The following is a 27,194-nucleotide window of genomic DNA, read 5'->3' on the forward strand; positions in this document are numbered from 1 at the left end:
CACGGCTCACTAATTTCCCCCGGCACACTGGTTGAGAATGACTCCTCTAACCTTACCGTAATGCTGGGATAGGAGAGGTGCGAAGTTTGACACTCCCTCATCTCAAACTCCCTGAAATTGGCTGACGATCAGTCCAAGGTGTACCCCGCCTCTCGCCCAGAGTCAGCTGGGATAGGCTCCAGCAAGCCCGCGACCCTAGTAAGGAAAAGCGGTACAGAAAATGGATGGATGGCTGGATGGATGGAAAATGGATGGATGGATAATCTCAAACTGTTGTGTTGAATGCAATGTCTCAAGGGATCACTGTCAAAGAGGCTGCTTGTCAAAAACTACCGCTGACTTTTACTCTATTACTTCTCAATCTGATTGGCCTGTGACGGATGCGGCCCACGAAAAGAACCTGCCCTTTTCCACGCAGCTGCTATAGACTGTCCCTGATGGATTGGTTAAACAAAGTTGTGTTTGAAACAAACCATCTGGTGGTCAGGTTCCCCCGTTAATCTCCCAAAAATGCCGTTTTGTGACAGCTCCTAAATACATCCACTCCAGACTTTATTGGGTTCCTATCTGGTCCAATGCTTAAATCCTTAACCAAGTTTGGATAAAAAGTCTTTGATTTGTGCGTAATCCTGTTTACAGACAAACGTACAAACAAACTAAGATCTTCTGCTCCTCCTTCTTGGTAGAAGGTTAGCTCTTAAAATGCCAGAGAACACTCACTCCTGACGAATAGTTAAAATTACAGGTTGGCAGCTTCGTGCTGTTTTGATCTTTTTAGTGTTTTCGATTTACGTATCGGTCTATCCCTCCCCTGAGGATGACGAACGCGCACCCTCTGATCTCTTCGCTGTCCGCTACATTTCACGGGAAGAAATGTGACTCCATGGCACCATAAATCCCATTGAAACGTTGGAAGTCCCCACATGGGAACTGCACTTCCAGGAGGCCTAGTGTGCTGAGGGGCATGAGGGGTGGCCTTATTTGTTTTTACAATAATGAAGTCCAAAATAGAGTTTAACCAGTCTCTTTCAATGCTATCATAGCAGTCTATATTTTCACTACTTCGAGTTGAAGACCACAAACAGACACTGCTGGTTGACATTTGGCTAAAGCAGGGTACACCCATACCAATAATCAAGCCAAATTTGAGCATTTACCTCCCTTTCATAGTCTTAAAAAAGCCCAAGTGTCAGATGTCTCAAAAAGATTATTTTAATGGATTATCCCGCGTTGTGTGGTGTGTTAAGAGTGATTTTTCTCTCCGATTTCCTTGGAAAAGGATCAGGGCCAATGATTGTAAATGTTGAAAGCAGGGTACACACATACCAATAATCGGACACAATGTGAGCATTTTTCCCACCTCCCAATTAAAGTTAGTAAAGGCCCAAATGTCGGATGTCTCTAAAATATTATGCTGACAGTAACAGCTATGGATAACACAAACATATTTCACAAACAGTACTAATAGATATAGTAACAACTATAATAAAACTTCCAAATAAATCCACGATATATCGGGGCCACGGAGGGTGAACCGTAATATAGCGAGGATTACTGTACTTTGTTTTTTAAAGTCTTCTATGTTATAATGCTAATGTATACGTAAGTATGTAAACGTTAACAATAATTTGCAACACCGAGACGCATAAAAATATGTGAGCTTATTGACACTACAGGTATATATAGCCTATAATAAGCATATTAGCAGATTCATGTTAACATTAGCTGCCTTAGCATAGCATAATTTACTTTTGTTTTGTTTTCTGTGATATAGCACACACGTTAGCACGCTAACTACAAATGCACCACCAAGACACAGCACATGGCTTATTCGCACCGTACACATGGTCTGTTACTAAAATTTTAAAACCACCTTTATATCAAAATAGATATCAAAACAAAAATACAGTACCACAAAAAACACAAATACGACTGAGACAAAAATCACAAAACTGTAGTTTATTTACACTATATGCTAATCATAGCTGACATGTTAGCACATCAATGTTAGCCTTTAGCTCTCAGCAAAATGCTACAGCCTGAGCAATTGGACAACTGACAGAATGATGTCATATTCATATTATACAACATATACTGTATTTTTATATATCATATTATAGGAGAGAGAGAGAGTGAGAGAGAGTGAGAGAGAGAGTAAGAGAGAGAAAGAAAGAGAAAGAAAGAGAAAGAAAGAGAAAGAGAGAAAAATCAGCATTACGGGCCCAATGAGGTCATCCATGTCTCAAGAATCAGATTTCCATCAGGCGGTTTTCTGCATATCTTCTGAGGGTGTGTCATGACCTCTGGCATCAGTATGTGTGTCTTGTGTTACCAAGACCCCCCAAAATGAACATGAGACCCCGCGCCTTACTGTAAATCCAGCATGTGTGTATACATTGCCGTGGTTTATGTTAGTAAGCCTGCGCTGCTCTGTGTTTACGCTCACACGTCCTTCATGCCTTCTCCTCTGTGTATGCACACTGTGTGCGTGTGTGTACTGTGAGAGAGTGCATGCGTGTGTGAGCACAACGTGTGCGCCTGTGGGCTCCTCAGAGGTTCACAAGTCAGCAGGAGAGGCTCTGCGTCACCAACACAATCAGCAGAGAGTCTTTATATCAGGACCAGACTTTCCACCATTAACTGGCCCAAGTGTCTCGGGACAGGAACACACTGTGGAGCTGCACTAATAGTCCAATTGCACGAAAGACAAAGACTGTCGGCGTCAGCAATACAAAATTATTTGAAGTTACAGAATAGCACATTTCCATACATTTCTGGCTTGACATACGAGTGACCCGGCTTTAGAGTTTTGCGAAACACGAGCCGTTTGGCCAATTTTTTTGCTTTGACTTGTGAGCAAAAATTTGAGATATAAACGCTGTATGGTGGTAGTTAACTCACTTCACAACAAGCAGCCGTTTTGAAGATAGTGAACAGTTCTTTAAAAAAAAAAGAGTCTTCATGCTGTTTATTGACACTCCCAGTTGATTTTTACTGTAAAACTAAACATAGAACAAAGAGAATTACACATTGCGTAGTTGAAACAACCAAATAGCTTTGCCTCACTAAAGTCTGTTGCTAACAAATAATGCAAATCGCCATAGAAGTTGAACACATAGCATCGTGTTGCTGTGTTAAACCCTTTAAGCAATGGCTGTTTGAACACAAATGGTGGAGCAACGTTTGTTAACAGACCATTTATCAAAACTCACAGGCATATATTATTTGTCCTCTGAAACCTTATGGAATTGAGTTAACTCAAAATATAATAAATCTATTTAAAATAAACATTTTTAAGCATTTATAACAAAATGTACAATTTGATTTAATCTGATTTCTTTTCTTTCTTTTTACATCTTACCATTAATTATGTGAACTAAAAACTAATTAGGTACCTTAAATATAAAAATATATTAAAAAAAAAAAAAAAAAAATATATATATATATATATATATATATATATATATATATATATAGACTTCCCACTTTTTTATCTTTTACGAAATCTTACTTAAGTCATGAAAAGGAATTTTGTCTTTACAAACAATATAAAAAACAAATAAATGCATTTAGTTTCAGTAAAAAACATTACAATTAAAATATTTTGAAAACTAAAAATTAAATTTTATTCTTAACTTTCACCAAATATTTTTTAATTACGTAATAAAACTAAAATATAAACACACATTTTAGTGGCTTTATTTAAAAATGCATCCAATTGAATAATTTAAATTTGAAAAAAAATCCACGATAATAATTTATCATCATTTGTTAACTATATTAGTAATATTTCATAACAGTCTCTATAAAGAGCCTCAAGTCATTTTAGTTTGGCGAAATTGGGTAAATGAGGTAGGCGGTAGGGCGGCAAGAAACAGATGAGGAACACATGTTGACTCGGGGCCCAAGAAAAGAAAAACAAACTAAATATAATTAAGATCTTTATTCACGGAAAGTTTGAAAGAATAATACGCATGGGCATCAACGACTTTCCAGTCTGAAAAGTGCAGCGCTTGCACTGAGAGCTTGTTACAGAATACACCTGAATGACCAGAGGATTTAATGTAGATCATTTGCATGAAAGTGAACATAATCATGAATTATCCCATTTAAACACATTGAATGAAAGTGTTTACAGTGAATGTCAGTATGTCTTCACCCTAGGGTGATGGCAATGGACTTGTACACTTCTCTGTAGGCGTTGCGGAGCAGAACATACGGGAAGCAACTCTCCAGCATGTCTTGGCTCAAGAACGCAGACTCCTCCACAATCTAAATAATAAAGAAGATGGATCACAAGTTAGGACGTCAGATAGGATTATCTTAATTTACACCACACTGTATCAGTCAGTTCAGTTTCGTACACTTTTTTGGGGGGGGGGATGTTTCGGATAGCAAGTGTCGTGATGGGTACTAAGAATTGGACCGGAACGAGCTGCAGCACATTTATACACGCTAACGCTGGATGATACAACACTGACAAGTGGTTTTGTGGTCTCGTATAAAGTACCTGACAGCGATTCTTGAGTAAAAGTACAAGTACAGTAATGTCTTGAAATATGACTGACCCGAATTATGAGTTTTTCGAGATACGAGCTGTCGTTGGGCCAATTTTTTGCTTTCACTTGTGAGTTCAAAGTTCAGACACGAGCACTGTATGGTGGCATTTATCTCAATTGAACTCACTTGACAATAGGTTACAGTTTGGCAAATAGTGAAAAATTCTTCAAAAAATAGGTTTCAAGCTGTTTAATGCCACATCCAGTTCATGTTTACATACAACAATGAGAATTACATGTTGTGTACAGTGGATCCCCCGCGAGACCAAGTCATGTGTGTGTGTGTGAGTGTATATATATATATATATATATATATATATATACATATATATATATATATATATATATATATATATATATATATATATATTTCTTTTTTAAATATATGAATCCACTCTACACAACATGTAATTGTCTTTGTTTTTATGATTAGTTTGACAGTAAACTTGAACTGAGTGTGGCATTAGTGATTTTATTTGCACCTGTTGGTAGATGTTTCATCATAGATGCAACTCAATAAGAATGAAGCTCACTCTGGAGGTGGAGATAAACTTTAATTTTGTCGCGGAATTAACCTTCAAAACCGCGCCGTGAAGCATTTAGTGGAAACGGTGTGACCTTACCATGTGCAGGAGGAGGTAGACGGACTCTCTGTTTTTGCTCTCGCCTTTCTCCTCGTTTTGTCCAAGTTGAAGTAGAGTGGAAGATGCCAGCTGTGTGTGTGTTGGATGGGGGTAACGAAACATAAACATTAAAGAACTGAAAGTTTATTAATTTGCCTATTGATTTTGAGTGATCAACCAAAAAAATGGAGGCATATTGTTTTTCAACTTTGTACCAATCACGATTCTGAACCAGTCGTCTTCAGAGTGTTGTTTGTGACCACGTCCAAGCAAGATCCCTGTTGATTTTGATTCAAAGCAAGAGCTCTATTGATTTTTGAACAACCACAAAATGGTGGAAAGCTATTGCTCATCTTTTATACCGATCCGAATTGTGGTACTTCTGAAAGGGATCTTCTTAAAAGTACCAGGGATTATTTATGGCCTTTTCAAAGCAAGATTACTACTGATTTTACGTGATCGGGGGCAAGATGACAAAACAAAGGTTATACAGTATCCCCTTTTTTATAAATCACAATTTTAAACCAGGCTTCCCAAGAGTATTTGTATTGTTTTTGAGGCAAGAACGTGATGGCTTTTGATTGGTCATCCACAAAATGGATGCCGTTTAATGCCACGTTTCCCGTGTCCCTACTGAGCACAGTATTGAAACCAATCTTCTAAAAAGTACCAAGGATTATTTGAGGAATCGTGGCTTTATAAAATCTAGATCACCACTGATTTTGAATCAAAGTAAGAAGTCTTTTGATTTTGAACAAAATGGATGATATTTTAACCTCAAATGGCGACACGTTGTCTCTCACGTCCGTACCAATCACAATTTAAAACCAATTTTCTGAAAAGTACCAGGGATAATTCGTGACCTCGACAAAGCAAGATTACGGTCAATTCTTTCCTTTTCCGTCAGCATTATACCAGTTGCAGTTTTAGTGATTTTCCACCCTGATAATTTGTGAATGTTTCCAACAGCTAGCTTGATTTCAGGTGGGAACAAAAAGACATGGACTGGTTTTCTGGAATGAGCACTGACCAGGAGAAACTCTTTGAGATGCTGCTCTATGTTCTTGTTCTGTACCGTCAACATGGCGGCAGCCACGTGGTTGATGGCCAGCGCCAAACAGTGGACGTTGTTGTTGTGGCCTGACGGAAACACCAATGCAATGAATAACACAGACAAAAGTGACGATGTGAGAGTGTATGCTTGTGAGAGACAGGTTTGAGGGTGAGTGTGTGTGTCTCAGGGAACACTGTTGTAAGTGTGTGTGTTTGTGATCTGTGAATGTGAGCGTGAGTGCGTGACGTACAGTAAGCGGAACCCAAAAAGGATGTTTTTGCGGCCGCCGATTAGCGCTACTTTGTTAATGATCTGTTAAGATTCGGCGGAAGCAAGCTGGCCACATTTCCTCCAGGCTCGATCACTTTTGGAGCTCGCCAGTGGAAAGTTGATGCGAAGTAAATAACACGGCGCGCTTTGATTGAGCCATTAACGTGGGCACTGCGCCAAATAGTTTGGGGTCAGCACATGCAGCAGCAGCAGTGACTATAACGATGCACGTCAGTAAACAAAAAGTCTCAACGCAAAAAAACGTGTTTCTCATTAGGCACAGACGTACTTGACAGTGGAAAGTATGACACGCATGCTGTTCTCAGGGTGGTGTGCCTTGTTTACGCACACACTGCTGTACACAATATTAAGTACACTCGCATGTTCAAGTCAGTGCTGAAATTTGGCCTTCAAAGGAAAAATGCATTGAATATTAAAATTGCACGTTAAATATGAGTAAAAATGTTGTAATGTGTAACATTACATCTTTTCCAAGTAATATTTTACAAGTTGAATTTTATTATTTTTTAAATGTTCATTTTTAAATGGGAAAACATTTTCCACCTTCTTATGTAGTTAAATAACGTACCATACTGTACCATACCATAAGGCTTGAATGTCACCATTTTAGTACATTTAACATGCTAGTTACTTTATTAAGACATCAGATGATCCCTTGCTGGACTGTGATTGTGCAGGTGAACCTATTGAATGTATTCATTCACGATGACTGATGAAAGTCGGATTGAGGGCTGTGTGAACACTTGAACTTGTCACGGTGTTGCCATTGAATGTAACAAATGCGCACCTCCATGCTCTCGGCTGTAGGAAGAGTTGGGGTCCAGGGCCAAGCTCGGCAAGGACACTGCGATGAAGACCAGCAGCAAGCATGACAGCTTGTACTCCGTGTCTATGGATGTGTTATCTGCATATATTTCTGGGTTATTTTTAGAAAACATTCTTTTGCTAAAAGAAATCTGTAGCATCATAACCACCACATATAGTTTTTCGATCACCTGTTTGCATGCTTCTGATAGCGGAGACAAGCGCCGGGTCTACATCGCAGCTCATTCCCGCAGCTGAGGCCAACTCGAAGACACTAAGTGTCACCTGGAAACACATTAATACAGTGATTCTTAAAGTGTGCCATGGGTGCCACGAGTGGAACGCAGGCTCCGACTAATGGTACACGAAAGAAGTACAATTCAGTTGTATTTAACTTTTAAGTTTAAGACACCTGCAGTTTGTTTTGCTTGTATAATTTTACTGCGATACCTCCTGTACAACTGCATTTGTACCGTAATTTCTCGTGTATAAGGCGCACCCATGCATAATATGCACCCCCAAAGTTGACCTCAAAATTCTGGAAAACCCTTCTACCTATGTATAATGCATTTTTACAATGCATGATTTTGCTTCTACCCATATGATCAAAACATGAAGTTAGTATCTGTATTTTGTTAGGTTTTTTCAAAGAATTATTCTGAAGTTAAGCATTTTATTTGAACAAGTAACACTTTATTTTTATTTAGATGCTCTTATTTTGAAATTCACAGCCCTACTTTTATTTAGTAAAGGAGAAAACACACAGTTGTGCTCAAATGTTTGATTACCCAGGCAGAATTTGTAAGATGAGTACAATTCTTTAAAGAAAACATGAAAGGCCGGGCGAAACACATTTTATTTTAATGGGATTCAAATTAAACTGTCAAGCATTTCAGAAAAGCATTATCATTAAAGAAAACATAACCGTAAAGAACTTAATGATGGTTGTTGTTCAGTCATCACTCATATTTAAAAAAAAAACAATATTGCACACATTCTGCCAGGGTATGTAAAGTTAGGAGCACAACTGTACGTATACAGTATACTGCCGTCATACATACTCCTGTCATATTGGAATGAAAGTGTAGGCTACACCTTTTTTCTAACCTCTAGGTGGTAGTAGCCTATTAGAATGAAAGTGTACCCCTTTCTCATAACCTCGAGGTGGCGATGACATATTGGAATGAAAGTGTACAGCTTTTTCATAACCTCTAAATGGCGGCATTTTTCCCAAGTTTTTTCCATTTTCCTCCATACCTTTGTATAATGTACACTATTGACTTTTGACAATTTTGAGGGGGGGAAAATGTGCATTGTACACGAGAAATTACAGTATTTATAATGTTGGTCATGATGGTGGTACTTGGTGTAAAAAGTATTTTTTTTAAGGTGGTACATGGTGTAAAATGTTTGAGAACCACTGTGATAATACATTCCAGACTCTAGGTAAACTATGAACGAAAATATGTCACGACAAACCACGTGTCATCACTCTCTTCTCTTATTGGTGGCAAGCGAGAAGCTTGTGATTTCACCTATCCCGATTTTTTTCTGTGGAATCTATCGCCAGCTATTTGCTGATAAACTCAACTCTTTACGATTTTTGCGCTTTTCTGTAGCGCTTTGAAATTTCAGAAGATGGCCTCAAAGCCTTGTAAGTAGAAACGGGTGTCAATTTGTAGTGATAAATCTTGACAGAGACTAACACCTTCGTATGCCGGGGAGGAGCTACTGCAAGTTTAGCCTGGGTTGTTATGGAGAGTCTTCAATGCATGTACCATTATTTACAGTTTAAACTATTACTATATATACGGATCACACTCCTCAGCCTTCCTGGTAAGGTCTATTTAGGGGTGCTGGAGAGGAGGGTCCGTCAGGCAGTCGAGCCTCAGACTCAGGAGGAGCAGTGTGGTTTTCGTCCTGGCCGTGGAACAGAGGACCAGCTCTACAGGGTCCTCGAGGGTGCATGGGAGTTCACCCAACCATTCTACATGTATTTTATGGACTTGGAGAAGGAATTCGACCGTGTCCCCCTGGGAGTTCTGTGGGGGGTGTTTCGGGAGTATGGGGTGCTGAACCCCCTGATACGGGCTGTTCGGTCCCTGTACGACCAGTGTCAGAGTTTGGTCCGCATTGTCGGCAGTAAGTCGGACTTGTTTCCGGTAAGGGTTGGACTCCGCCAAGGCTGCCCTTTGTCACCGATTCTGTTCATAACTTTTATGGAGGGGCTCAGAATAGAGCCGCTGCTCCTCCGCATTGAGAGGAGCCAGATGAGGTGGCTCGGGCATCTGATTAGGATGCCTCCTGGACGCCTCCCTGGTGAGGTTTTCCGGGCACGTCTCACTGGGAGAAGACCCCGGGGACGACCCAGGACACACTGGAGATACTATGTCTCTCGGCTGGCCTGGGAACGCCTCGGGATCCCCTCGGAAGAGCTGGAGGAAGTGGCTGGGGAGAGAGAAGTCTGGGTGGTCGGTTGATTTTATTCCATGAAAAAAAAACACACTTTTTTTTGTGTACATATTTGACATGTTGTGCATCTCGTAATTGGAAACGAACTTTCTCAAAATAACCTAAACATGGAGGAAACAAACAAGAGTTCGATTAAAGCGGACTCGAGGGTGAATGTTGATGTTGCCCTACTTGCACTGACATAGGGTTTCCACTGATGTGGTCTCTCTCACGGCGGGTGGAGGGCCGGTGGGGGGGGGACGCGGTGGGGGTCTGTTGACGTCTTTGGGGTTATCCTGGTCTGAGCTGTGGCATGGCTGTCATGCCTCACTCAGGGGCCAGACGTAAGCAAAAGGGTGGGGGGGGGGGGGGGGGGGGGCCTCGGCGTGTCATGTTCACATAAGAGCGCTCCACGGGGAGATAAGGAATTTAATTTGGTCAGTAACGGCGGGCACACATTTGTTGTTCGCGTTCCACAATGTCCACACTGTCCTTTTATTTAAACAAATACACAAAATATTTTATCCTACTTCTTTAACATTTTAACAAAATTCCATATAGTCTCTCATGTAAATACACAGCAGTAAATATCAATACATGTCTATTCCACTTGGAACTTTTTCCATGAGTTAACCAATGTGAGACGCTGTGTTTGTACCTTGATGTCTGTGTCAGGAGAGATGCAGTCCTTCAGGGATTCGATGGGGCCCATCAGTAAAGGGCAATGCTTCTGCAGCACCTGCATTGCATTGCGAGTCAAAGGTTAGTGAAATAAAATTAAATATGTTATTAAAGTCATTAAAATAAATTACTTTATCTTATACAAATTACAATGTAAAATACAATTTAAATATTTCAGTTTGTATTATAATTATTCTATTGTTTTTTTATATAGTTTATATAAAAATAAAATAAATTTAATCCATTCTAAATAAATAATATAAAGTGAAACAAATTACTTAATTTTATTTAGAAAATAGTTATATAAAATATATTTACAGCATACGGAGCAAAATATGGTTGTTCAAGTAAAATACAACATTTTATTTCAAAATAATATGTAAATTAATGAAAATTAGGATAAAATAAAAAACACAATTACATTAATAAAAAATTATATTCATTTTTGACAGTCTTAGGACCAAATGGTTTCTTCCTCAAGCAGAAATACAATTGTCTATCCATCAAATAAAATAAAAGTTTGAAGTTTTAAAATAGTTTCAAGTATTACAATATGTTCTTTTATTAAATAAACAATAAAACAATGTCAAATAAAATACATTATTTAATATAAGCAATATAAATTGCTAAAAAATAAATTCATTTTATGAAAAATAATATAATGCGCAATTATTATATTAAATACAAAGTAAAAACTAATAATTATTAATATTTTTTTACAGCATTGGGAGCAAAATAGGAGTCTTCCTCAGGAAGCCATACTATAGTCTAGCAAATCAAATAAATCAAATTAAATAAAAATATAAAAAGTACATACAAATATCTTCTTTGTTTACTAAATAAAATAAATACTTTAATTAAATTCTACAAGTAACATAAAATAAAGTCAAATAAATTACTTCATTTTATTACTATTTTGTATTGTATCAGGATTTTTTTTAATTTGAAAAAGTATATAGAATTACATAAATACTTTAGCAAAATAATGTTCAATAAAATGCATTACTTAACAAATAATACTATAAAATATTTGTTTTTCTTTGTTAAAATACAGTTATGTAAAAAATCTCTTTTTTTGGGCAGATTTAGCTAGATCTACAGATAATATTTTGCCCTTTCATTGACTCGTGGTGGTTTAAAATGTCTTGTTCAGCGTCACCTCATTCAGGCAGTCCTGCGCCATCCATCTGAAGGACAGGATCACTCCGATGATGGTCATTCTCTTCAGCAGGTTCTCTCCTCCTGGTGGTATCGGAACAAGCCTTGGGAAATTTGCTTTTCGTAATGGGAACGTACCAGAACAGGCTGCTACATGTGATCATATATGGTTATTCTCGTACCAAGTAAAAAATAACTGTGTTTGTAGCCACGAGGTGGCTACTTGTTTAGTACAACATTGTATGCCAGTGCAGAAAAGCAAGCTTGGATGAGTTTGGCGTGGAAGAACGCCATCAAACACAGGGACTATGAGTCTACTTCGTGTCAGAATCATGGCAAATTGTCCCAATACTTTTGCCCCACCAAATCACTCACCTGTCAGCCTCCTCTTGAGATTGGCCATCTCTTCTGCCTTATCAAAGTTGTTCCTCATCTGCACCAGGACATCCATGTTCTCCACCACCAGTTTCTAATCATAGTAAGAAAATGTATTATTATTATCATGTGGTGTACGAAGTTCATTGTAATAATACAAATAAAAGTGGAAATGCGACCACCACTGCTACTGATAATATACTTGCACTCCAGTAAAAAAATTATATTACATAATATGAATAACAAAACGGTATTATCATTACTGTAACCATATAATTGCTATTGCCCTTTTATTTTTTTAATCATTATTATACATCATTATCAATGTATATAAACAAATCGATGCCCACTGGTTGCTACATTACATACAATTGCACTGCAATAAAGACCAAAAATATCTAAACTTATGTATTTATTATTATTATTATTATTACATTTTATTTTTTATTACCTTAGATATATAGTACATTACAAATTCACTGGTGAGTGTTTCTACCCTCTAGTAAACAAAGACACTAAATCAGATGCTGTCAAACAGACGCAATAGCAAATTATATGATAACAGATATCAATATGGTGGATCAATATAATGATTCCCAGGGAGTAGCGAAAATTATGTTACAATATTATATATACATTTGTAAAATAAGACGTTACGTATCGTATTGGAATTAAGTTTCTCCACAAACCCTAGGTAGCGTGATACGTCTATACAATGTGACAACATTTTTTCATTTTCCTTCTACCTGTGTGTAATACACACCCTCGATTTTTTTACAAAAGATTTTTGGGTAAAAATGTGTATTATACACGAGAAGTTACAGTAATAATACTGTTGCTTTGTTGCAAAGTTCTGTATTTCATCATCAAATTTACGTGTAGTACGTCTGTATGCATTATACTGCCCCAGGTGGCCAAGATGCACATACCAGAAGGAGCAGCACAACGTCCATTGAATTATGATGCATAAACTGTTTAATTCTTTACATTCAATTTAATTATGTCATGCCTGCGGTACCTTGAGCTCGCTGACTTGCGACGTGACGTGCCACATGAGATTCTCGCTCAGGAACTTGAGGCCGTACGGGCCCAGCAGCTCGGCCAGCGCTCGCAGCTCTGTTCACATCATCATCTTGGGATCACATTCACATCACAACCCACCAATACAGATATTTTTAAAAAAGGATGTGTGTGCGGGTTTAACATTGGAGTAGGTGTTTCATGGACTGAGTGCCAATGAGTCACTCGAGGTAGGAACACGATACAGGACTGTACGCACTGAAATATACACTTAGTGAGGGGAGTTTATTCTCTCTCAGTGTGTGAGTTATGGCGTTAATGGTTACTTAGTGGGGAAAAAAGCACCTCGTTTTTTGTCAAAACTGACTTTTTGATAATCGACAGCTATATTGTGTTTCACCTCACCATTTTCTGTAAACATAATTTTTTGAGTGTTGAAATATGTTTACAATGTCTTTGAAAAGTGTATGTTTCAATGGGATTAGAGCTTGTGGGATTGGTATTGAAAGTAGGGCTGTGAAAAAAATCGGCTAAAAAACTCGGCTAAGGCGACCACAAAAATTGGTCGACACAAATATTTCTGCCTCAAGGCAATAAAAAGTATTAATAAAAGCATATTCGCGCCGCCGGGAACAAATTTGCGCATCCCGGAACCATTTGGCTACTGTCCATTTTTACCACACGGACATTTGTTACCGACGTACGTACTGTCAGTGGAAAAACATTGGCTAAAACGATACAGGAGCGTCTGTAAGTGATTTTTAAGACACTATTAGATGTGTACTGTACATATAACCTGATGCATGAGTGAGCTGAATGGTAGTTAGCGGGTTTTTTTGTTTTTTTGTTTACCTAAATTAAGTACTCGACCAAATACAGTACAGGTTTATCGATTCTAAAAATATTCGACAGTGACAGCCCTAAGGCTTAAACTATAATATAAATGTTTTTATTTTTTATTCCATAATATTAAGTATCTCCCATACATGTCATGCTTGCAAAAGTGTTGTAAGGGAAGAGTCTTCATCATTTGCATGAGACCAAAGTGCCCACCTAAAACCCGGTGAATTAAACTATAAAGTGACAAATGGAGGCGGCACGGTGGCCGAGTGGTTAGAGCGTCAGCCTCACAGTTCTGAGGTGCGGGGTTCAATCCCCGTCCCCGCCTGTGTGGAGTTTGCATGTTCTCCCCGTGCCTGCGTGGGTTTTCTCCGGGCACTCCGGTTTCCTCCCACATCCCAAAAACATGCATTAATTGGAGACTCTAAATTGCCCGTAGGCATGACTGTGAGTGCGAATGGTTGTTTGTTTCGATGTGCCCTGCGATTGGCTGGCAACCAGTTCAGGGTGTACCCCGCCTCCTGCCCGATGACAGCTGGGATAGGCTCCAGCACGCCCGCGACCCTAGTGAGGAGAAGCGGCTCAGAAAATGGATGGATGGAGTGACAAATGGAGATTAAGTGAGCTGTAATTCTTTATACTTTGACTGAAGAACGTTACATACCGTTTATTGAGATAGCTGGGAACTGTTTAAAATTGTAGAAGGAAATGCAAAATATGCTTCCTTCAAGTGTGCAAAAATAGGATTGTGACAGTTTGTGGTTTTGACCACTGCTTCCACTTCCCTGTAACCATGACAACTAAACCAACGTGTTCCCTAAAATGTATCAAGGCAATGCTCTACAGCATTGATGGAATGTTTCCAGTTTTTCTCCAATCAGTCAACACTTTGATGATGACCAATGTGTTCCAGTTTGTTATTTGTTAAAGTAATGAGTGTTAATCTAATTTAATAATGATAGATTTGCACAGTGAGATTAAATTGCGAGGCTAACCTGATATGTCCGAGAACTCTTCTGCTCTGAAGGCGGGATTGTTGTCGGATATTTGATTGACAAAACAGTGCATGGCTGGACAGTGCACGACCAGCGAGTTGCTGGCCAGGCGTAGTAGGCTCTCCAGGTACCTGTGGTGCGCAGGCAGACATGAAGAACGATTACGATTCAGGGAGAACTAAAGCCCTGTTGCCATTATGCAGTCCGTTGGGGGGAACCAACCGCAGACTACAGTATGTTACCAAAAGGGCCAAACTTCACACACTGCAGTGTGTTGACTGGTGATGTTCTTCAACAATGGAAATCAAATGAAAATAACGTTGAAATGCAACACAAGGAAAGTATGATACTCATTATTTTTCCAAAGTCCTAATTTTGCCAGAGTAAATTCACAATTTTCCAACAATAAAGTTGAAATACAAGACAAAGTCGTGTTATTGTAACTAAAATGGTAATTTTGCAAGTCTAAAGACAAAATGTTATGAGGAGCAGTTGGTTTATTAAATTTGTTTGTCTTAATTTTCCAAGAAAAAAGCATAAATATCACAGGAAAAAGTCTAAACATTGCAAGAGTAAAATTGCAATATTGCTCGAATAAACTAATATTCTTTTCAAAATAATACAAAATTAAAGAATAAAATTGCAATATTACCAGAAAAAATGTAGATGTAAAAAGGTTTCAGAGAATTGAATAACAAAACACAGAAAAAACGGAAGAAAAGTCAGAATTTTATGAGTATGGAGTCAAAATATAATGAGATTAAAGTTGTAATATTAAAATAAAAAAGTCATTATTTTACAAGACAAAAGTTGAAGTACTTTGAAGAAGTTCATTTTTAGAGAAAGAAATACAACTATTACAAGAACAATGTAGAAATATGAGAATTAAATGGTGACATTGTTTAGTAAAAAAGTAATTAAAATAAAGATGTAAAAAAATAGGAGAACAAAGTCTCAAGAAAACTATTAATTTTATAACAATAGAGTTAAAGTATTACAAGAATAAAATTGTGATTTACAAAAAAGAGGCAAAATTGTATAGCTTTTCTTTTGGAAAATTTAAGGAAAATAAAATGCACAACAACAAAGTCATTGTATTATGTGAAAATTGTCTGAGATTAAAGTCGACTACATTCAGAAAGTAAATCCAAAATTGTACAAGACTAAGTTGAAATATTAGAAGGATAAAGTTGGGATATTACAAGAGAAAGGTAGTCGTAATTTTAATAGAGTAAATTACCAGTACGAGTGACTGTGCTTCAATGGCCACATTTGGACGTACCAGTTGGTGTAAAAGTTGGTGAGTGTGGGCACCCCTCGGGAATCGAGAGGCTGCGTCTGCTGCAGCAGGACGTTCTTCAGCAGCCGGGCCATGTCCACGGTCACGTAGCTGGGTAGGGTCTGAAGGCTGGCGGCGTACGCGGTCACCCCCGCCAGTAGCTCAGTGGGCCGAGCGATCTCCTGGGTGGTCTGGTTGTAATTTGCCATTCTCACAATGATCCTGGAGAAACACGTTCATTCCACATCACTGATCACCCGGCGAGGACGTGACGCGAGAAAAAAGTCATAATATTAGCAGAATAATGTTATTTTACTTAAAAAACTGTAGTATTTATTTTTTGAAATTTGTTTTGTTTCTCAAAAAATGGATTTTTTTTCCAAAGGGAAAAAAAATGTTTTGCTTCCTAGAGTAAAAAGGTTGTATATTTACAAAAAAGTCTGATTAAAAACAAATTATATTTTTTAAAGAAATAAAATAAATATTCTTCTTCGAAAAAAAAATTCAATCATTTTTGTTTTTGTTTTTTGTTTTTCCCAAAAAACAAACAACGCAGAACGGCACTAACACGCTAACGCTTACCATCGATAATTGCAGTTTTAGAAGCAAGGATATTTGAACACAAACGGTGGCGGAACACGTGTAGACATAAAATAACGATGCTCACAGACATGTATTCTTTATCCTCTACGAAAAATGACTAATACCATAGCATCGTACTGAGTCACTTACAGTAGTAGTAGAAGTACTATTCTTCGTCGTTTGTGTCAGTATAACTATTATACTGCCTCCTGGTGGCCAGGATGTGCACACCAGAAGGAGCAGCATGATGAAATGAATTGTAGCATTAAATCACAATGCAAAAAAATGTCATTGTTTATCTACTATTTAATTACTACTAAATTTTTAGAAGGTACAATATTGGAGAGTGTTATTTTTAAACACAAACACAAAAAAAATTATTTTTTGGGGAGGAGACTGGAACGGATGCATGGCATCTCCATTCATTTTAAAAGGAAAAGATAATTAGAGATAGTGTTTTGAGTTACAAGTGTGGTAAGCGTGGTTATCTTGTTATTTTCTTATTCTATTTTTTCCTTGCTAGATTACAACTTTATTCTTTTATCAATTGTTTTTTCTCTGGGTTTTTTTTCCCGTCACTATCCCCTATGCATATCCCCTATGCCTTTCTCGCCTAGACCGGCCTAGATTTTTAATTTTTTTTGCTAGACCTGCAAATCTCAGTGAGCATTCTTTTACTCGAGGGTACTGATTTTAGGGTGACGGGGTGGATAATCATCAGCTCAAAGGAGGAAGATTAAGCAGAGCGCACACACATGAAAAACATCAGGTTGCCCCGGTGCCAGGCCATAATCTAAATAACATTTAGCACTTGAATGGCACAGAGCAAAGCAGTGACTTGACTGATTGCCTCCAAGTGGCTGTATGGTGATTATTAAACAGGAGTGTCTGTAACACGCACGAAATCCCATTCGAATTCACTAACAGATACTTATAGAGAATGTTTGCAGTTTTAAAAAAAAGTAATCATAAATGGTAAACCAGTCCGTATGACCTTACAGTAGAATCTTATTAAAATGATCTTTTAAAAAGTCAAACCTCACTGGCTCCCTCTAATTCCTCTGATTTAATTTAATTTATTATTTAACAACAGGGCACGGCACGACATACACATATTTCCCCACCGCCTTTTCCCACTCGACATACTCGGACAGGCGTATTTCCAGATGAGAAGAGAGGAACTCGGTGGGAACGATGATGTGCTCGTAGACCACCATGTCGCTGCAAAGGCTATAGGAGGAGCAGATCTCGGTCAGCATCAGATGCATCTTGTCCATGCTAGAGGAGACAGAGAGAGACGGGAGGATCCAAGTGTTAAGGACCAATATTTGGATGATGTGGAAGTGGCACACCAAGGTACCAAATGTGCCGAAGCGATGGAAAAGCGAGGCAGACACCATGTGTATTATCTGCATGCTGAAAAGAACATTAGTAATAAAGTCCAAAATAATGTTGATACAGTATATGACAAGAAAAAACAAAAGGTGGTGATATCATGTGGAATGTGGTAAATTTGTAAGAATTTAAGTCAAGTATCATGAGAATGAAGTACAAAAAAATACAAGAATAAAGTTAAAAATATTGTGACTGTAAATTTAAAAAATATATATACAACAATATAATACAAACATTAAGATTACATAAAATAGTGTGAGGGAAAAGTGAAGGAAATCAATTTGTGATATTACAAAAAAAAAAGGTTAAGAATATTTCGAGAATGGCTTTTAAAAATATATAAGAAAGTAAATATACAGTATTATGAGAATAAGTTAAAAAATATTAAGAATAAAATATTGTGAGGGAAAATTCTAACTATATGAGACTCAAGAAAAAAAATACTACATGAATAAAGTACAAATCTTATGAGAAAATGTTATGACAAGATAACAAATATTGATAATAAAATAAATATTGCAAGGGAAGTCAAAACATGAGAAACAAATGAAAATACTAAAAGAAGAAAGTCAAAATATGATAATGTTTTCTAAATGCGTACAACACTGTGGTAAAATTATGAGAATAAAAAAGGACAATAGAGTTGAAATATGAAAAATAAAGTTGATATATTGCATGGGAAAAGTCATAATTTCGAGATTTAAGGGAAATAAATTGCAACAATAAAGTTAAACTATTATGGGAATACATTTTATAAATACCACATTATAATACAAATATTAGGAATGAAATAAAATATTGTGACGGAAACGTCAAAGTACTGTATATGAGAATTAAATCATAAAAATTACACTATTAAAATAAGAACGAGAATTAATTTAAAGATTTATGAGAATTAAAAGAAATACGATAATGATGTAAAAATATTACCAGAGAAAAGTGAAAATTGACAATAATTGATGAGAAAAGGTAAAATATGTGCATTAAAAAATACAACACTATAGTAAAAATATTTTGAGTAATATCAAATTACTGCAAGGGAAATGTAATAATTTTCTTAGAATAAAGTCAAAATACTAAAGAGAAAAATGTGGTAGTCAGAGGATAAGGTATTATTCAAGTCATAATTTTACAAGAACTGAAATAAAGTATTTATATAATTAAAGTCCAAATGCTACAGGATTAAAGGCGGGATATTACAAGCAAAAAATGGAAATTATCACAAAAACAAAGTCAAAATATTATGAGATTCAAGTTTTGATATTACTAGAAAAGAGTTGTGATTTACAAGAAGAGTCAAAAGATGAAAATTAAATTGTGATTATGGCTAAATTAGCCAGCGGTGGCTTCACGCAAGTAACATTCCTTCGCAGTCTGGACGCTAAAGGCCGAAAACATCTCCTGCTCTGGAGAGAGTCTCATAAGTCACCGGAAGTCTTTTAATAACACCCCCCCCCCCAAAAAAAAACCCCAACAACACTCGATTGGCCACGAATCACTTTTTTCAAAAGTAATCATTAAAAGTCGCTTCGTCTGTGCCTTTTATTAAGACACCTGAACTGTTTTAAATTTGGGGATAATGTCATCATAAGTAAACAAAAGTATGTTTTATACTAAAGTGGAGCTCGTGAAGAGAAAAGCTGACTTGGTTGTTATGATGCGGTCCTTTCTCAGGCTTTCGGCTCCTGGTTTTTCCTTCTGGACTCCTCTCTTGGGCACGGCTTTCTTTTGCTTCCGGTGGCGAGCTGCGCTGATAGCTTCAACACAGTGTTTGGGCAGCAGCTAGATAGGAGAAAACATCAAATCATATTTTTATACATAATTTGTGATATACAACTGTACGTGTACTGGATTTTGACCTGGTCATTGAGATTGCACTGCTCAGCACATATCTCCAACATGATAGCGCTGGTCTGCGAGGCTATCTGCTCGAGAAAGGTCACACACGAGCGCAGACTCCTCTTCTCTATCGCCTCCTCCTGGACACACAAAGTATGTGTAAAAAAAATATATATACAGTATTAGGAAAAAGTTGTAATTTTCTGAGGTTAAAATACAATGAGATTACTACGAGATGAAAAAAAATCTTAATTTACATAATACTATCGAAATATAGTATAGTCAAAATATTAAGGCAATAAAGTGATGATTTTGTAAGAAAAAGGTCATACTTATTCAAGATTAAAGTTAAAATATTACAAGATTTACAGTAACAATTTTACCAGACTAAAGTTGATATATTACAAGAATAAAGTTGTGTTATTATGAGATTAAAAATTAAATATTACAGAAATTGAGAAAACAGTTGTAATTTTCCAATTTTAAAGTGAAACATATTCTGAGATTAAGAGTAATAATCTTATCACGATAAATAGTATTATGAGATTAAGGTGGAAATATGAGAATATTAAGTAATATTTTTTTAGAGGTTGGTACTATCCTTAAGATAGTAGGCTATGGGTAAGATATGTGGTTGTTTTAAATAGACAACGTGTATTGCTCTGTTTTGTTTAGTTTGACAATAAACTTAAACTGAGAGTGGCAACAAACAGCTTGAAGCCTCTTTTGAAGAAAATATTTACAAATTTTACTGACACTGCCACCATACAGCACTCATATCTCAAGTTTTCACTTGCAAGTCAAAGCAAAAAAAAATCGGCCGAACGACGGTTTGAGTCTCGAAAAACTCATAAATTGGGTCAGTCACATCTCAAGGCACCACTGTATTTTAGTATATATAATTGTGGCTAGTCTGAGAATAACAGTGGTCTAGGAACCAAGCCTTGCGGAACTCCTCCTGCTGTTCTGATACAGGCATACAAGACATGGCTAAGATGCTAAAAGTGGCACAGAAAATCAAATAGGATAGGAGTGTACATAGTAGGACGATACAGTGGAAGAAGTGAAGCATCAGCATCTTCAATGGTCGCAGTTGATGAAGTGGACACTGACCTCTTCAGGGCACAGAGGGTGTCGACACCAGTGGAAATGGGAGCAGACAGAAGGGAAAGCCATGAGGTATCTTTTCATCGTCATCTGTTCGCTGCTCTGGCAAAACATCTTCTCGAACACTCGCGGGTAGAAACTATTCAAAGGATCAACACACACAGTCAGAGTGGAAGAGCCATAAACTGATTAAAAAAGAGGAAAACTGACCAGAGAATTGACACGTTTGATGTCTCCTGCAGGAGTTCTTCCGTAGCATCCACCATCTTGGTGTGGAACTGGATCATGTTCATCACCTTGGCCAAGTCCGGGTAGTCCTTGATCAGCAGAGGGGCCTTGTTCACGCTCGTGTAGGCCTTCGACATGAAGAACATGACGGCATCTGCACACGCTTCTGTGATCATCATATGTTCTACTCACACAAAGTTAGCATGGAATTTTGGGACGACCATAAAATGCGCTATTACAAGTCATTTTAATTCGTGCTTCTCTAAATTTTAAAAGCACATATCCAAATTTCCATGTTTTAGTACTTTTTGCACAATTTGCTGTTCTCAAACAAGGAGCTGAATAGCCCATTTTCCATCCATTTTCAACACCGCTTATCCTGGTTAGGGTCACGGGACGCTGGAGCCTATCCCAGCTGACTTCGGGCGAAAGGCGGACTACACCCTGAACTGGTCGCCAGTCAGTCGCAGGGCACATATAGACACGGACAACCATTCGCACTCACATTCACACCGTCACTGAGTGGGAACCGAACCCACGCTGCCTGCACCAAAGTCAGGCGAGTGTACCACTACACCATCAGTGACATGAGCTGAATAGCAAGATTCACAATGTGTTTGACCCATGAATTGATGATATTTTTCAGGACGCTCACTTCTATGCCTTCTACGTCTCTTCCAGTCTTTCTGTATCTCCGTTGAAGCCTCGTAGCGGCAAGGTAAAATTGATCAATTGTTAGGTGTCGTGTTGGTCTCTCAATGTCAAAATGGCAACTGCACGATGAAGAGGACCCTTTATACCAATTCTAATTGAATGAAGAAATAAATTGGTCCACTCATGGATCAAACGTCTGTTGTGCATTTTGCAGTTCAGCAACTTGGTAGAGAAAAGCAAGTTGTGCAAAAAGTACTGAAACATTGAACAGTTGAATAAGTGCATTCAAAAGTTTAGAGAACGTCAAATTAAGTTCACCCGTTAAAGCTTGTAGTGCATTTTAGGTTCATTCTGAAATTTCACCCAAAAGCAGAATATCCCAAACTTTTTGTGAGTAGTGTACAGTATGTCTGTGCATACCTGCAATCTCAGCCAGTCCAATCTCACAGCCCTGAAATCAAACTCTTCTTTGCTCTCTACTGCAAACACACGAATAAAAAGCATCAGGAGGTTTCAAAGTGCAGCCCATGGGCCAAATACAAAGCAGACGCAACCATTAAACCTTGTGTCGGTGTTGCATGAGCTGCGAAACAACCTGTTCAAATTTGGTGCAAATGCAGCTAGAGGACTCATTTGGACTTTTTTCCACTTGAGTTGCAAAATAACTGTTCTCTCCGCCCCAAAGTGAACATTTCATGTCATTCTTCATGAACCAGGAAGCTAAATATGGACAAACAAAATTCTACACTTGAATTTTTTTTCTGCCTCAGATTTAAAAAGATGGTGTAATCCAGTCATCTTTATGTATGTTGAATAATTAGATTATTAGGATGGAGTAACCTTGTTTTCATTGCCATCTACTGCCTTGTTCTTGTCAGAGCGTACGTTGCTGAATGTACTGTAAGCCCTTATCAATTGGATTTTCAGTATCATATACTCTGATCTGTGGCAGTTTCTAGCATGTGCATTATGTGCGGCAACACAGGATGGCATTTCTCAGGGTTTGGGGCAGCAATGCACCTCAAAATTGTGTAAAAAATCTGCTACATAAAATGGTTTTCTTTTGCATAATCCGTGTCATGTCAATAATTGGTTTTTGCACCCCTCCCTTTAGAGTCCACTTAATCCACTCAAGGTCAAACATGTCCCAGACACATTTAACTGGCCTCTGCATCATAAACATCAATCACACAGTTGGGGAGCAGATATCAAACAAGAACATCATAGAACATTTTGCATCAAGCACGTTTGATATAATTTATCAATCTAATCCTTAACATTAAAAAAAGGAAGCACAGTTGGAAATAAAGACAAAATTACTGCAAGAAAATTCCCTTCAATTCTTTTTCATTTTCCCCCAGCAAGATTTATTTCTTTTTTAATCTGGTTGTTTCCTTAAGTATAATTATTAATTGCTGTTGCTGTATTATTATTATTATTTGCTTATAATTAATACAGTTGAAAGAAAATATAAAATCCACCCCATTGAGTGTGTCTGTGTGTGTGCGTGCGCGTTTGTGTGTGTGCATGTGGTGGGGGGCCACCAAAGTGGGTTCTCGCACAGCTTGCCATTCAAGCTCGAACTGCCACTGACTAATTACCTTGTTTCACTGAAAGCACAGAAAGGGTTGAAACGAAAGAACTCAGCAGAACAGATTCCTCTTCTGGACACACGTGCATGTTCTGTGGAGGACAGTGACGATTGAAGACGAAGCACTGAGTAGAAATGTTATGCTGTGCACGTTCAACTACCTGTATTGTGTCATTGAGAACCAAGGCATCAAATTGAGCCAGGTACTGTATGTGGTAGCGTTGCACTACATAGTGGTATTTTCTCATAAGTCCTTTTAGTTTCTCCATATGGAAAAGCAACTCTGCCATCTGACTAGAAAAACACAAAATTTTCATTTATTTGTAATACATCTCGACAAATGAAGTCCTTGGAAAACAATTACACGTGTTCTGAGAGTAGTGTTTGTTGAGGTTTGAAGCTACCTACTTGTCAATATAGTCCTCGGGTTGTTTTATTTTGGGCATGTTCTCAGAGTGCCGCACGAGCCACTGGACCTCATCACGGGAGAAGGACAGGGCCATGAAGACAAATAGAGCCTTTGGGGATTTTATTCGACACAGAAGACCTTCAGATGTTAGGAAAAAACATTTTGGACCGTTCTATTCTTCCAACTTTGTGGGAACATTTTGGCAAAAGCCCTTTTTTGCTCGAGCATGACTGTGTCCCAGTAATAGCATCCATCTACTTATCAGCCTATCTACTCCATCCATCATCCATCCCTAACTACCAACCCTCCATCCATCCATCCACCCACCGACCTACATATCCAGTTCCCAATAGCAAGTAACTACTTAGCTTAATTTACAACTACAAATTACACCTTTAGGATGATCTAAAATATAAATTGTGGGGTAAATCCAGACATTCTTCTGGATGAATGGACAGAAAGTCCATACAGAAACCCAACCTTTATTCAGATGTGACTTACCTTTGGTCCCAGCAGTCCCGGTTCATCCTCCAGAACTGTTGCCAACTCCTTCAAGGCTCCTCGGAGAAAGTGTCTTCTCTCCCGATGCAGAGCCCCACTGTCAACAAAAAAGTTCTAAGGTAACCATCCGTATTTTTTTATATGAATAGCACAATATTTTGTGTCTTACCTGTGGGCTATGGCGTGATCACGGCACTCCTTGATGTCTGCAACTCGCTTGCCATATCTGATGAAGATGTAAACACTTAAAAGGATCATAGAATTCATTTCTGCAGGATTCACTATACGTATATCAAATCATCTTTCCCCATTGAAGTAAATGAAAATGCCATCAATGCCTTCCAGCCTCCCAAAAAAAACAACACAAAATTTTGTAATGTGTTTTTTGCCAAGAAAACGGCGCTCTAAAAGATTGTACTTTATGAGAACATACATCCATCCATCCATCCATTTTCTGAGCCGCTTCTCCTCACTAGGGTCACGGGCATGCTGGAGCCTATCCCAGCTATCATCGGGCAGGAGGCGGGGTACACCCTGAACTGGTTGCCAGCCAATCGCAGGGCACATAGGAACAAACAACCATTCGCACTCACAGTCATGCCTACGGGCAATTTAGAGTCCCCAATTAATGCATGTTTTTGGGATGTGGGAGGAAACCGGAGTGCCCGGAGAAAACCCACGCAGGCACGGGGAGAACATGCAAACTCCACACAGGCGGGACCGGGGATTGAACCCCGCTCCTCAGAACTGTGAGGCTGACGCTCTAACCAGTCGGCCACCGTGCCGCTATGAGAACATACAGTGATTACATATTTACACATCTGCCTCACAGTTCTGAGGACCGGGGTTCAAATCCCGGCCCCACCTGTGTGAAGTTTGCATGTTCTCCCTGTGCCTACATGGGTTTTCTCACGATTTTCTCTCACATCCCAAAAACATGCACGGTAGGTTAATTGAAGCTTCTAAATTGCCCGTAGGTGTGAATGTGAGTGCGAATGGTTGTTTGTTTATATGTGCCCCTGCGATTGGCTGGCGACCAGTTCAGGGTGTACCCTGCCTCTTGCCTGAAGATAGCTGGGATAGGCTCCAGCACACCTGGGGGCAATATAATAAAGAAAATAGATAAATACATTGGACTCCAGCACGCCCGCGACCCTGAGGATAAAGCGGTATGGAAGTTGGATGGATGGATAAATACATAGAGATGGTCCACATTAAGCTGCAGTTACAGTATATTAGTCAATCAGTCATTTTCAGAGAGGATAAAGAATATATGCCTGTGAGTATTGTTATATCGTCTGTCTACATGGATTGCTGCACCGTTCTATTCAACTGACCTTCCCTTTAAGTGTTGTAACACCCCTCCCTATATAAATGCGATCCGTTAGCCCGTCTATGGCGTTTTGTATTGTTAGCATTAAGCTAAACTGACTTTCCTCAGGCAAAGTTATGTTGTTGTTTTAAATACACTATGTGTAATTCTCTTTGTTTTATGTTCCGTTTGACAGTAAACATCAACTGTGAGTTGCAATAAACAGCTTGAAGCCTCTTTTTAGAAGAATTGTTCACTAGCTTGAGTTGAGTTGGGTTCAGTGCCAGCATAAAGTGTTCACATCTCAAGTTTTTGCTCATAGGTCAAAGCAAGAATCTTGAAAAACATTTAAGTGGGCTCCCCGGTATCGCAAGGCCCCACTATAAAGTGATTCCTAATCACTGTTCCACGGCACGAATGTGCCATGAAAGATCATCGATCTGCCGCATGAAATTCTCCAATTTCTGTTCTTTGGTCTAAAAAAATATTATTTGTTACAAATAATGTATATTTGTTGCTGTCTATGCCAGCAATGTATAGTGCCAGGCAAAACAATTAAATGCTCTTCCACCAGTTGGCAGAAGGTACAATTAACCTGTATATTCACCTGTTGCCATTCGTACAACAAAATAATAGCTTTGTTAATAACGAAACAGGCCCAGATTTCACACTAAATTCGTTAGTAAAATGAGAATGAGATCATAACCATTTCAGCACATACAGTCTACAGTACTTTTTGTGACATTATTGTTCGGTGTGTCATGAGAGGTAAAATATGTGCCTTGGCTCAGTAACGCTTGGGAAAGACTGCTCTAGGCTCTATAAATCAAGGTCTTCTATGAATGCAGCACAAAGACAGTGGTCCTTTAGCAAGTGTACCTAATTTTGTGGGGGCCGATGGGTATAAAGAGGCCCTTCATGTTTGAGAACTTTATTCATTGAAGCAGTAGAGTACATATTTAAATCACACGAAGGTGTAAAAGTTAATTTGATTCTCATTTTCTAGCAGCGAGTATAAGAGAAGAGCGTACTGCTGCATGCGGTGCATTGCCTCGGGGAAGCGTCCATACCCTTTGATGCCGTCAAAGAGGTCCTCGGAGACTTTGTGTATGCTAAGCAGCTCGTCCCTTGTGACAGTGATGTACAGGCCGCTCCGCAGGGCCATTTTCCACAGCTCCTGCGAGGACGGGTTGCTATTCAGGCTGCTGTGGCACAAGAGGAAGCCGACTGCGGGGACAAAGACTGCAGCGTTTAAACTAATATCCCAAAAAATTGTGTTGTTATTCACCAAAAGAATAACACTAATTGTGGTCATTCTTAAGTGGGATGAGCACTTACTGATGATCCAGCGCTCCATTACCTCCAAAGACAGATATTCACATGCCATCTGAAGTGGAGGGTAGGGAGGGTGGGGGGCATCAGGCTTATTAACTGTAACCATGATGG

The 27,194-nt window shown here is 38.4% G+C and overlaps 1 protein-coding gene across 5 annotated transcripts in view; it reads right to left on the minus strand.

Moving 5' to 3' along the window:
* Positions 1–3,928: 3,928 nt before the first annotated feature.
* The window catches only part of nckap1l (NCK associated protein 1 like), a 29,125-nt gene continuing 5,859 nt past the window's right edge, over positions 3,929–27,194 (minus strand). The window contains exons 8-31 of one of the 5 annotated variants that reach the window (XM_061785258.1): positions 27,087–27,135; positions 26,780–26,975; positions 24,606–24,662; positions 24,437–24,533; positions 23,935–24,044; positions 23,688–23,820; positions 23,537–23,618; positions 22,356–22,414; positions 21,264–21,409; positions 21,060–21,192; positions 19,967–20,086; positions 19,753–19,889; positions 17,859–17,990; positions 16,134–16,352; positions 14,852–14,982; positions 13,015–13,112; positions 11,997–12,090; positions 11,623–11,705; positions 10,441–10,521; positions 7,523–7,616; positions 7,315–7,443; positions 6,213–6,322; positions 5,183–5,272; positions 3,929–4,272 (exon numbers count right to left, since the gene is read on the minus strand). In XM_061785258.1, coding sequence (XP_061641242.1) covers positions 4,156–4,272; positions 5,183–5,272; positions 6,213–6,322; positions 7,315–7,443; positions 7,523–7,616; positions 10,441–10,521; positions 11,623–11,705; positions 11,997–12,090; positions 13,015–13,112; positions 14,852–14,982; positions 16,134–16,352; positions 17,859–17,990; positions 19,753–19,889; positions 19,967–20,086; positions 21,060–21,192; positions 21,264–21,409; positions 22,356–22,414; positions 23,537–23,618; positions 23,688–23,820; positions 23,935–24,044; positions 24,437–24,533; positions 24,606–24,662; positions 26,780–26,975; positions 27,087–27,135 — 2,697 coding nt within the window. In that variant the 3' untranslated portion in view covers positions 3,929–4,155. Of the gene's footprint in view, positions 4,273–5,182; positions 5,273–6,212; positions 6,323–7,314; positions 7,444–7,522; positions 7,617–9,138; positions 9,780–10,440; positions 10,522–11,622; positions 11,706–11,996; positions 12,091–13,014; positions 13,113–14,851; positions 14,983–16,133; positions 16,353–17,858; positions 17,991–19,752; positions 19,890–19,966; positions 20,087–21,059; positions 21,193–21,263; positions 21,410–22,355; positions 22,415–23,536; positions 23,619–23,687; positions 23,821–23,934; positions 24,045–24,436; positions 24,534–24,605; positions 24,663–26,779; positions 26,976–27,086; positions 27,136–27,194 lie in introns of those variants that run through there. The other 4 variants (XM_061785260.1, XM_061785259.1, XM_061785261.1 and 1 more) reach the window with 4 other exon arrangements.

Source organism: Phyllopteryx taeniolatus, chromosome 9, assembly GCF_024500385.1.
Source record: "Phyllopteryx taeniolatus isolate TA_2022b chromosome 9, UOR_Ptae_1.2, whole genome shotgun sequence".
Taxonomy (NCBI): Eukaryota; Metazoa; Chordata; class Actinopteri; order Syngnathiformes; family Syngnathidae; genus Phyllopteryx; species Phyllopteryx taeniolatus.